Source organism: Oncorhynchus kisutch, linkage group LG5, assembly GCF_002021735.2.
Source record: "Oncorhynchus kisutch isolate 150728-3 linkage group LG5, Okis_V2, whole genome shotgun sequence".
NCBI classification, from domain to species: domain Eukaryota; kingdom Metazoa; phylum Chordata; class Actinopteri; order Salmoniformes; family Salmonidae; genus Oncorhynchus; species Oncorhynchus kisutch.
Window position 1 is genome coordinate 37,630,514 of NC_034178.2, and position 12,895 is coordinate 37,643,408.

General features: G+C 46.4%; 1 protein-coding gene across 1 annotated transcript in view; it reads left to right on the plus strand.

Annotated features, from left to right (window-relative positions):
* LOC109891010 (leucine-rich repeats and immunoglobulin-like domains protein 1) overlaps positions 1–12,895 on the plus strand; it is a 53,508-nt gene that overhangs the window by 13,726 nt on the left and 26,887 nt on the right. The window contains exons 2-6 of the mRNA XM_020483243.2: positions 1,045–1,116; positions 2,253–2,327; positions 10,772–10,909; positions 11,056–11,199; positions 12,644–12,787. Of these exons, the coding sequence (XP_020338832.1) occupies positions 1,045–1,116; positions 2,253–2,327; positions 10,772–10,909; positions 11,056–11,199; positions 12,644–12,787 (573 nt within the window). The remainder of the gene's footprint in view (positions 1–1,044; positions 1,117–2,252; positions 2,328–10,771; positions 10,910–11,055; positions 11,200–12,643; positions 12,788–12,895) is intronic.

Here is a 12,895-nt window from a genome sequence, read left to right on the forward strand (position 1 = left end):
GGATATTCTACAGTTTGGAACCTGTCTGGCTATTAGTAATCTCTCGTCGACAGATCTACGTAAACATAACTGATAAGCTACCGTAGAATCTGTCACCATCCTTTGCGAGGGTGAAGACTTCACAAACCAGAAATCTCCATTTCTAACACGCTTATCACCAGAACCCTAATCAAGCATCTGACCAAATTAGGCAAAATATTATTTCTGGGTTAACAGGCTACTGTAACTATCTCTGAACAAATCACTATTTGATGTTAATCACCGTACCAGTGAGGTGGTGGCTATTTAATGCATGGTTACTCTAAACTGAAAATTGACTTGTACACAGATTGATGGCTGTGGGCTACATTGTGTAAACCAGGGATGGGCAACTGTGAAGGGGGTGGGGGCCACAAAAAATCTGAAGTCAACATGAGAGGCCGAAGTTGCTTGCGGGTCTGCATACCCGCATGTGCAAAGTTAATTGTGTGCAATTGTACACATTTTGCCATGTGGTATAGAGAAAATGTTGCAGTTTTAAAGCAGGTTTGCTGCAATTGTACACATTTTGCCATAGGGAGGAAAGAAATGTTTGCAGTTTTAAATATATCTGAGTGAGACTGACAAACAAAATCAATGGGGGCCCCCCGGCCGGTAATTCGACAGCTGTCCGCGAGACTAATTTACCAATGTAAAAAATGTTAGCTGACATGGTCTAATTGAGTGACTATCAGACACTTAGATAAAAAATACAAAAAACTGCTGATGGACAACCACATTTTGAAATTGCACCCTGTATTTTTTTTTTACTTGCACCCCCGACTGAGTTTCAAATATTATTATTTAGTTTTTTGTTTTTATATTGATCTGAGAGCCCCCAGTTGCTTGCCCCTGGTGTAAACCAAGCCAGACACAATATTGATTGGGAACCCCTGAAACAGAACTAAAATGGGAATACAGGGTTGTCACAATGTTATAGGGAGGTGGCACAGTTGAAAAAACACATGAAATGAAGGTTCTGGTGGTGTGTGTCGACAAGACTAATCAGCTTGTTTTGTTCCTCAGAAATCTTGGCCACAACAAGTTGACAGCCATTGATGTCGGAGCCTTCTCAAACCTCCCAAACCTACGAGAGCTGTAAGTACCTCAGACCTCTCTCTCTCTCTCACTGTCTGTGTGTGTGTGTTCATTTTCTCTCAACCAGGAGTTCCCCTTGGCTGTGTGTGTGGGGACTGGGCTCAACCTTTTCAATGGCTGTCATTCAGAACAGAATAGGATCGATTGGCAAGCAGACAACTAATCTATGAATGCATTGGGGCGGCAGGTAGCTGAGTGGTTAAAGCGTTGGGCCAGTAACCGAAAGGTTTCTGGATCGATTTCCCGAGTAGACAAGGTAAAAATCTGTCGTTCTGCCCCTGAACAAGGCAGTTAACCCACTGTTCCCCGGTAGGCCGTCATTGTAAATAAGAATTTCTTCTTACCTGACTGGCCTAGTTAAATAAAGATTTTTTTTTAAATACACACACACACACACACACACACACAAAATCTCCTCACAATGTGCTTCACCTTCACTTCCTAGTGTGCGTGCGTGCGCATGTCTGGCTGTGTGTCTATGCAGTGTTGTGTGTTTAGGCTAATAAAATGATTTCTTTTAGCGATATGCCTAGCAGGCTTCCCAATGCTAGCGTTAGAGGGGGCATCAATGATGTTCTTACTGGACAGTACCCTGAACAAACACTGCAGTAGATCGGCATCTCACACAATCACTTACTCTCACCATAATAGTCAGGCCCCTTACTGATATATGGTACATTTATTCTCAGTCACATACATTATCTTATCCTTGGAATTAGTCCAATTGAGGATATTAAGCTTTCTCCATCTACCGACACCACGCAGGCCGAAACCTGGCTTGTGAATATCTGATATGCTCAAGAGGGTCTATCTTCAACCCAGGCAGGGAGGCCACAGACACTGACACCTGTCAGAGCCCAAGCGCCCACTCTAGCCTGACACGGCTTCATCAATCCATGTTTTTACGCGCAAGCAATTCTGTTCTATATGAATGATTCAGATGCACTCTGGCACCATGTTGACCCACTTCCTTATTAGACTACGACACTGTGAGGCAACCTCGTGTCCTCAAGTTCACTTCCAGATACAACTTGGTCAGTCAATTCACAGCAGTGTTATCTCAATACAGTGTTCTGTTACTTTCTCCTCTCCATCCATTCTGTCCTCTAACATCACTGCCTCTATGTTTCCCTCAGGCGCCTGGACCATAATGAGCTGACATCCATCCCTGATCTAGGACCGGCTGTGTCTCAGATCGCTTCCCTCTACCTGTGAGTGCACATTTAATTTACCACCATAAGGATGTCAAGCTGGCATCACACTGTCCCTCGCCGAATTGTCAATGTTTGTTTGAGTGCAAGTTTAGTTATGACCAAGAATACTAGTGAGACACCATTTCTAGTTGAATTGCTATGCTATGACGGTCGTATGGTGTAACGTTGACCATGCGGAGCACTAAGAAAGTGCTCCAAGGTTCTATCCTGGTTAAAGTTGTGAAACTCTGCCTGGAGGGACTGCCTATGCTGGCATCTCACAGGAGATTTACTGCCCTATTTGGAAAGAGACTGTGTGTGTGTGCTGTGAGCCTAGTGGCCCCCTCGACAGACACACACAATTGTGACACTGTCCTGCTTGCTTGGCCTACAGAGTAAGTATTTGTTGTTTTCCCGACAGTTCACCTCTCATGGTGGCTAAGGAACATTCAATCATCTCACTCAACCTCAAACAGGAGAGAAAGCCCATAGGTTCGGTCTTAATCGTTACCATTAAAGACAATTTGCAGCCTGCTTGTCTGTTGGTATAACACCCACTTCAATGCACTCACTCGTGGTTGTAACAGTCCAGCAGGTTCCTGTAAAACTGACCATCACTATGCATCACTTTCAGTGCCTCTCCCTATGTATCATCCGTCGGCCCCTCAAAATAGGCTGTGTAGTGTTCTCACTAACTGTCTCTAAGCACTTTCTGTCAGATTTGTGACAGTTCTAATTCAGCGATATGTGAAACTGCCTGTCAAACAGGATACAGTTGAAGTCGTAAGTTTACATACACTTAGGTTGGAGTCATTAAAACTCGTTTTTCAACCACTCCACAAATTTCTTGTTAACAAACTATAGTTTTGGCAAGTCGGTTAGAACATCTACTTTGTGCATGACACAAGTCATTTTTCCAATAATTGTTTACAGACAGATTATTTCACTTATAACTCACTGTATCACAATTCCAGTGTGTTAGAAGTTTACATACACTAAGTTGACTGTGCCTTTAAGCATCTTTGAAAATGTCAGAAAATTATGTCATGACTTTAGAAGCTTCTGATAGGCTAATTGACATAATTTGAGTCAATTGGAGGTGTACCTGTGTATGTATTTCAAGGCCTACCTTCAAACTCAGTGCCTCTTTGCTTGACATCATGGGAAAATCAAAAGAAATCAGCCAAGAACTCAGAAAAAGAATTGTAGACCTCCACAAGTCTGGTTCATTCATGGGACCACACCATGGGACCACGCAGCCGTCATACAGCTCAGGAGGGAGATGTGTTCTGTCTCCTAGAGATGAACGTACTTTGGTGCGAAAAGTGCAAGTCAATCCCAGATCAACAGCGAAAAGGACCTTGTAAAGATGCTGGAGGAAACAGGTACAAAAGTATCTATATCCACAGTAAAACGAGTCCTATATCGACATAACCTGAAAGGCCGCTCAGCAAGGAAGAAGCCACTACTCCAAAACCGCCATAACAAAGCCAGACTACGGTTTATAATTACACATGGGGACAAAGATTGTACTTTTTGGAGAAATGTCCTCTGGTCCGATGAAACAAAAATAGAACTATTTGGCCATAATGACCATCGTTATGTTTGGAGGAAAAAGGGAGAGGCTTTGCAAGCCGAAGAACACCATCCAAACTGTGAAGCACGGGGGTGGCAGAATCATCTTGTGGGGGTGCTTTGCTGCAGGAGGGACTGGGGCGCTTCACAAAATAGATGGCATCATGAGGAGGGACAATTATGTGGATATATTGAAGCAACATTTCAAGCCATCAGTCAGGAAGGTAAAGCTTGCTAGCAAATGGGTCTTCCAAATGGACAATAACCCCAAGCATACTTCCACAGTTGTGGTAAAATGGCTTAAGGACAACAAAGTCATGGTATTGGAGTGGCCATCACAAAGCCCTGACCTCAATCCTATAGAACGTTTGTGGGCAGTACTAAAAAAGTGTGTGTGAGCAAGGAAGCCTACAAACCTGATTCAGTTACACCAGCTATGTCAGGAGGAATGGGCCAACATTCACCCAACTTATTGTGGGAAGCTTGTGGAAGGCTACCCGAACCGTTGGACCAAGTTAAACAATTTTAAAGGCAATGCTACCAAATACTAATTGAGTGTATGTAAACTTCTGACCCACTGGGAATGTGATGAAATAAATAAAAGCTGAAATAAATCATTCTCTATACTATTATGCTGACATTTCACATTCTTAAAATAAAGTGTTGATCCTAGCTGACCTAAGACAGGGATTTTATACTAGGATTGAATGTCAGGAATGGTGAAAAACGGAGTTTAAATGTATTTGGCCAAGGTGTATGTAAACTTCCGACTTCAACTGTATGTTGGAGGTTTAGTTTGAAATCTGCTTTGTTTTCCGTGAGTCATTGCCTCTTAAAGTATTCTGCTTGATTCTAGGTCACTGTAAAGCCTCAAGGTTTTCATTTAGGCTATGTGTTTGAAGTGACTGCTAGTTCAGGAGACTGCAGTTCGTAGCTCTACTCTCTGCTCGGGACAAGCTTCTTTTTTTGGCCTGATTCTCAGCCTGTTGCTATGGGAAGCTCAGTGCATGATGGGAAGAGGCATATCTTTCCAAAGCTGCAGAGCTGAAAGGAGTAGAACCTGCAGCTGGAGCTGTCACTCACAGGGCTTACTGTAAAAAGGTGATAGGAAGGGTTGGGGGATGGGAAAGGGCTGGCTCAGGATGACATCACTGTTACCGCCACAAGGCGGGCGTTTTGAGGTGGGAAGTACTGGAGCTCAGGTTTTGCCCACAAGTAACCCCACCTCACCCAGCTCCCTGTCTGCCCCCCACCTTCTGGTCTGTTTGTTAGGCTGATCCTGGCTGGATGGAAGTGGGGACTAAATTCCTCTGCCTGTGGTGGAGAGCGGCAGGAATGCTGTCTGACAGCAGTGCTGTGTGAGACTGCAGCCGCAGAGCGAGGGGGAGAGAGGAAGGAGAGAGAAAGGGTGCTAGAACAGAGGGTTGTCTGTCACCATCCCCTGACCTGCGCTGGCTTCTCTCTGGGCTGACAGGAGAGGAAGAGCTGATGGCCACAGTGAGACCAGCCTCTGTGGTCCACTCTTATGTTATCCCTTCAACCAGCTGGCCTCCTCTCCTCCAACGGAGTTTCTGAAGCATCGTGTGGTGATTCTCTCTGACAACACCAGGCACTTTCTTGTTTTCTCTTTGTCTCGCTACCTCTCTCTCTTTCTCCCCATATCCCTCGTTCTCTCTCCCACACGCCCAACGGTTCTTTTGATCCTCTAACTTGTGGAGTTCATCATGCAGATCAGCCAGTCAGAGCGGCCCTAACCAGCTAATCTGTGTGGCTGCGGGGCTTTGGCTTGGATTAATCACTGCTCTCTGATCAGCCATGGCCCCACCCCGGCCCGGGGCTCCCACACTCCCACAATGCACCTGGCATCCTGCTCTCCCAGAATGCAACAGGGCTCCCACGCTCCAACAATGCCACAGCAGGCCACCAAACCCCCATAGAATCACATGGGCCAGGGGAGAGTGAGACTTCTCCATTGTCCGGCATCCGCCCTTCCAACTTCAAAGAGAGGTGTCAAAACAACCCCATGAAAATCACATGGTTAATGGGATGAAATGATTTAAAATAACTGTTCTATTGTCTTCATTCCCAACATCAAAACGAGGTAGAATCCACACAGATCACAGTGGAAATGGGAGAATGGGCAGTAGTGTAAACACTTTTGTTATCAGCACCCTCAACATCAAAAGCGGTGTCAAATCCGACCCTAGGAAAATCAAATGGCTAAATGGATGATGAGATTTGGAATAAAGGGATCTGTTGAATGTACCACAGACATCAAAGAGAGAGGGAAAGCCAACCCCCAAAATTGCATTGGCAATGAGATAATCAGTTTTTATATTAACAAACGTATTGTCTGCATCCCCAACATCAAACATCACAGCCCCCGTCCCACCCCAGTCCCCACCTCTCCCCTCGCCCATCCTCTGAGTATCACACAGCTGGACTATTTTGGCTGTGGGAGAATGGGGTTGAGGAACTGTACTTGGAGAGAGAAGAGAGGGGAAGGGAAAGCGGGACATTGTAGTTAGCATCTGAGAGACGGAGAGATCCAAGCCAGCCTCGCCCTCCCGCTTGAGCCAAGACTGCCTAGTTTTTCCCAGCAAGGGTCAGCAGCTGTTGACCCTTCCTCACCCTCCCTCCTCACCCCTCCCTCCCTGTTCAGTAGAGCCTCAGTTCTCCCCCTGTCAGTCAGTCTCCCTAAGCCTTCCTCTCTGTCTCTGGGCTTCCCAGGGGCTTCATGTAGGTCAGGGAGGAGAGGGAGGGCCTGAGACTCATCCTAAACCCTTTTCACCACTGTTTATCCAGGTGGGCTCTGGGCTGCTGTGGGACCCCACTCCCCTCATGGCCCAGAGTAAAGGGTCTACAGAGGGTCTTACTTGACCATCTGTGTGTGTGTGTGTTTTGCTGCAGTTTGTCTGCCGGGACACCTTTCTGGAAACACCAGAGGATAAACGTCCAATTTTTACCAAACACTGTTTGATGCTGGGTCTGGGAGTTGACTCTAAATGAGGTTCCTTGTGTCGTTTTACTCATGGCATGGGCTTTATTTGAAGTCAAATGTCATGTTGATTTCAGTTAGTGAAGAGACTAGGAATGTTACTGACCCTGATCCTCTTGAGGAGACAGGAATTCCAGGCAGGGATCAGCAGTTCCTGGCGTGTGTGCTGTTGGGTCCAGGTCACATGGAGGGTGGTGTGTCAGAGAAGGGGGTCAGTAACACTAGCCGTAGTGTCAGGGAGGTGCTACCGAGGCTGGGGTGTATACCGTATTTTTAGTGTAGAACGGTGTTGATGCATGTACTGGTTGGGGTTTTTACGTTACCTATGACAGTATATCAATGTTTTGTTTGTTAATTGTGTTGCGCTACTACACCGTGTGTAATGTCCGTTTTTATAGTTTGCTCTGTGTGCTACTTACGTCGTCTCTCTCTTGCCCTCCCTCCTTCCACCCACACCAAGCCCCACCCCGGCCACACATGGAAAGCAGGTTTTACTTTACCACGAGTCACAACTACTTGCAGTTCACATGCAGTGACAGTCTGCATGGTCAATGCTGCAGATGCAACAAGATGTTGGTGAAAACTATGCTCCTTTCCACTTTGCTGAATATAATCAGTTTAAAATTTAAATTTAGCCTTCATTTAACTAGGCATGTCCGTTAAGAACAAATTCTTATTTAGAATGAAGGCCAAACCCGGACGACGCTGGGCCAATTGTGTTTGCCCTATGGGACTCCCAATCTCGGCTGGATGTGATACAGCCTGGATTCGAACCAGGGACGGCCTCTTGCTCTGAGATACAGTGCCTTAGACCGCTGCGCCACCCGGGAGCCCCAAAATTACCCTATTTGTTTGTGTATCTTACAGTCTGCAAACAGTTCGTTTCTCTTAGCAAGTTGTGGCAAAAATAAATTGTCAGCCGTTAATGCTAATCACCAGCTTGGTAACTAGCTAAATGTACTTCGTCCGAGCAAAGTTAGCTAGCTAACACAGCCTGATACCAGTGCTGGTGTAGGCCTAAATTAGCATGTTGTTTGTGCAACGGTAGATATAGTCTAAATCAGAGAGGAATAGGGAAAGAGCGCATATTTTAGCCACATCAAAGCTATACCAAGTAAGAGAAGGTATTTAATGTAACAACTAATTAGGGTCCATTGGAAACACTGACCAACACTTTGGTTCCTACCCTGTCACAATAACCCCTCCATGGCTTTTTCATTCGTTGTCATGTCAAACAACACGGTATTCAAAGTGCCCATTTATATTCCAACTTTTGGTTGCCGTTTTATTGAACAGCATAAAACGGAATGGACAAAGTTCCATTTCAAAACACTTCGTGTATATGTTTCCACCCTAGGGTCATGCACCACTTTTATTATTCAAAAAAGAGAAAATACCGTCAAATACAGTTGTACTGCCTAAAATACGTAAAATATTGTGATATGACATTTTGGCCATATTGTCCCGCCTTAATGTGGTATGTGTGTCATTGATCCCTACTCGGATAGCACTGGCCTTCACTGGCTCCGCCTGCAGAGTCAACCATTTGGACAACCTAAAAAGAAGTCTGTATCTGTTTCCTATCTGTGTCCGTGTGGATTTGTCTTTGTTTTGTATCTGTCTGTTCACGTGTTTGTGTGCGTAGGTCTATACACATCTGTGTGGGAGTTTTTGTCTCTTGTGTACTGTCTGTGTGTGTATCCTTCTGTTTAATTTGTGTGCGTGTGGTGTGGGGGAGGTCTGTATGCACATGTGTGTGTCTTTTGTTATTTTCCCCTGTGCCAGTACTGGGCATAGGTACACAGGGGGAAGTGACTGGGATTCCTGTCCAGCTCTGTCCCTGTCCATCTGTCTGTCTGCAGGCTGTAGCTCAGAGGTGGATTTTTCTCATTCCTTCCAGCCAACACCAAAATAAACCACAGATGTGGAGAGAGACTGTGACCGACCATTCCTGCAGAGCAGAGAGCAGGCCAAAATACAAACCAGCTTTTTAAAAACTCTTTCTCAGGCCTCCTACTGCAGGATTAACTGGACTGTCAGGAGGGACAGAGTTAGACAGTGCTTAAAATGTAAGTCCTTTCGTATAGCCAAGTCTTCCTCCATTTGATTTGGAAGTAGACGGTTACATTTAACACCAATAAACAAGCCATGAACATTATAGTCACAAAAAATACATTCTCTGATGAAGCTTTGCTTGGATCTGTGTTTGTTGTAGTAAGACCATGTGTTGCTCAGGGTTGGGTTGGTGTCTGTTGCTCAGGGTTGGGTTGGTGTCTGTTGCTCAGGGTTGGGTTGGTGTCTGTTGCTCAGGGTTGGGTTGGTGTCTGTTGCTCAGGGTTGGGTTGGTGTCTGTTGCTCAGGGTTGGGTTGGTGTCTGTTGCTCAGGGTTGGGTTGGTGTCTGTTGCTCAGGGTTGGGTTGGTGTCTGTTGCTCAAGGTTGGGTTGGTGTCTGTTGCTCAAGGTTGGGTTGGTGTCTGTTGCTCAGGGTTGGGTTGGTGTCTATTGCTCAGGGTTGGGTTGGTGTCTGTTGCTCAGGGTTGGGTTGGTGTCTATTGCTCAGGGTTGGGTTGGTGTCTATTGCTCAGGGTTGGGTTGGTGTCTATTGCTCAGGGTTGGGTTGGTGTCTGTTGCTCAGGGTTGGGTTGGTGTCTGTTGGTTACCTTTACTTGAGCCCAAGCATCCGGTATCAGTGAATGTTAACCTCTATGGCTCATCAAACTCTCAATAATAATTTGTTCTTAACTGTATTGCCTAGTTAAATAAAGGTTAAATACACTTTTAAGTGGCTAAAACTTGGCTCAACTTGGCTTCATCCAAGTGCTCTGAGAGAATAATTGGCTCAACAATCCAGAGTGTTCCATGACTTGGCTGTTGGTGTCAGTCCGCAGGGGCCCTTGGGAGAGTTTATAGAGGACCAGTGAGCAGGGATACTCTGTGCTCTGTTCCTGAGTGGGTTTGGAGAAGAGGAGCCTTTGTGTGTGCTTTACCACTGCTTCTATAACAAACATCTGAAGTTGGTTGTTAAGACTAGAAGCTTTGTTGTTCTTCTCCTGGTGTTCCTCTCCTCATGTTTCGAACACATCTTATCCCCTGAAGATATACCCAACAAAAATATAAACGTGTTGGTTTCGTGAGCTGAAATGACAGATCCCAGACATGTTCCATATGCACAAAAAGCGTATTTATTTAAAATGTTGTGCACAAATTTGTTTACATCCCTGTTAGTGAGCATTTCTCCTTTGCCAAGATAATCCATCCACCTGACAGGTGTGGCATATCAAGAAGCTGATTAAACAGCATGATCATTACACAGGTGCACCCTGTGTAGGGACAATAAAAGGCCACTCTAAATTTTGCAGTTTTGTCACACAACACAATGCCACAGATGTCTGAAGTTATGAGGGAACGTGCAATTGGCGTGCTGACTGCAGGAATGTCCAACCAAGCTTTTGCCAGAGAATTGAATGTTAATTTCACTACCATATGCTGCCTCCAACGTTGTTTTAGAGAATTTGGCAGTACGTCCAACCAGCCTCACAACAGCAGACCGTGTGTAACCACGCCAGCCCAGGACCTCCACATCCAGCTTTTTCACCCACAGGATCATCTGTGTGTGTGTGTGTGTGGGGGGGGGGGGGGGTGTCTAAGGAGTGTTTTGGTTTGTAATAAAACCCATATGTGGGGGGAAAACATTATGATTGGCTGGGCCTGGCTCCCCAGTGGCAATGCCCCTGCCCCGTCATGTCAAATGCATAGATTAGGGCCTAATTAATTTATTTCAATTGACTGATTTCCTTATGAACTGTAACTCCATAAAATCTTTGAAATGATTGCGTTTATATATTTGTTCAGTATAGTTTTCTCCTAACAGTTTGTTGTTTTGTTCCAGACACCACAATAAGATCCGCACCATCGATGGGAGGCGGATGAGAGACCTGATCTCCGTGGAAACCCTGGACCTGAGCAACAATGACATCACTGAAGTCAGAGTTCAAGGTTTCCCCGCAGGTCTCCAGATCAAAGACCTGTAAGATCATCCTCTTAGCTCTCATGTCAAACCTTCTCTCCACATTTCTCCTGTAGGAAATAAGAAATGCCGTGCCAAAGTTATCAGGATAGGTCTAATTCTTGTCCATTTGAGGATCCCTGACAATTTGCTATTTTGTCTTCCAGGTACCTGAGCAACAACAAGATACAGTTCCTGGAGGCCGGTGCTCTGGACCAGCTCTCCTCCACCCTGCAGGTTCTGAGACTGAGCCGGAACCGCATCTCTCAGGTCCCTGTCAAAGGCTTCCAGCTGCCCAAGCTCACCCAACTGTGAGTACTGTGCCATACCACCCCCACAGACACCTCTCAGCTCACTGAAAAACATATTTGTAAACTCTCCCTATTCGCCTTCTAGCCTATCCTCAACCACCATGAGAGAAACAACCAAATGGACCCTGGGCCAGTTGTTAAAGAGAGAGTGTATAGTCCCCACACAGACATTGGAGGGAAAAGAACATTGGAAAGTTGGAAAAATCTATGGAGGCTAACTCGTTTGACACAGTCCCATTTGTTGAGGAGAGTGTGAACCTCTCCCCTCCAGTGTAGCAGCATTGGTAACATCAGACTGATACCATGGCGGATTTTTGTCCACTGTCCTGTGCCCATGGTAGGCTAGCTCTCTCCTCTCTGAGCCCTGCTCTCTGTCATTGTCTTCCCCTCCCCTGCAGCATGGGGCTAGGGCTGACCCATCCTACAGCATGGGGCTAGGGCCGACCCATCCTGCAGCATGGGGCTAGGGCTGACCCATCCTGCAGCATGGGGCTAGGGCCGACCCATCCTGCAGCATGGGGCTAGGGCCGACCCATCCTGCAGCATGGGGCTAGGGCTGACCCATCCTGCAGCATGGGGCTAGGGCCGACCCATCCTGCAGCATGGGGCTAGGGCTGACCCATCCTGCAGCATGGGGCTAGGACTGACTCAACACTCACACTCTGGGGAGAAAAGACACATGTAACGGGAGCCTCCTCCATTGTAGACATGGCTTCCTTCTCTCCACAGCCCTCCCAGTTTTACCTGGGGGGTATTGTTCCAACAGGTGTTCCCGGTGACACTGTATCTGAGAATGCTTGTGGCAACATGGAGGACACACAAAGACGCTGTGTGGATGTTTATTGTTCAGCTGTGCTCCTGGGCTGTGATGTTAAAGCTCACACGCCAGGGGCACAGATCCACTGGTACAAAGCTATCGCAGAACTCTTTTGATACAGAAGGCAAAGGACTTTTTATCTCGCAGGGTCATTTGTATTTTTCCCTTTGCGTGTCCCAGTGAGATTACTCTAAGTACATTGAGAGGTTAACTGTTTACAGTCCATTCTCAACAGAAGTAGTCCTATTTTAGTTTGAGAAGTGAATGCAGATTCCCCGCCGTACAAGTCGGTGCTGTTTTAAGTATTTTTTTGTTGTTGATGACTTCGGTGCTCCTATAGTTAACCCTAGCATGGTTAATGAAGGTTTGGGATCATGTGTTGGGGTGCCCAGGTCAGAACGTGACCCTAGTCTGTAAACCCTCACCTCAGCCGTCAGGGGTACACATCACTGGCCACAGGTGGAATAGATACCACCCGTGGAATGCCACTTTTTGTGGGGCCGAATGGTGTTCGTGTTACTTCAGGGTTTTGTGACCTACCTGCAGGTCCATATTTCTCTCTCTCGTTTCTCTGCTCATCATTGCTTCTCTCTCTCTAACTCCTTGCTGTGTTGTCCCGTCCTCCAGTGAGCTGAACAGGAACCGCGTGAGGCAGGTGGAGGGGCTGACCTTCCAGGGCCTGGCCAGTCTGGAGGTCCTCAAGCTGCAGAGGAACAACATCAGCAAGCTCACCGACGGAGCCTTCTGGGGCCTGGCCAAGATGAAAGTGCTGTAAGTAACATACAAACATATGGCTCCTAACTCCCTGCCTTGAGGACTAATTCAGATCAGTTGCACTCAAGAACTTGTAGGACCACTTTCTCCTACTCCACTCATAGG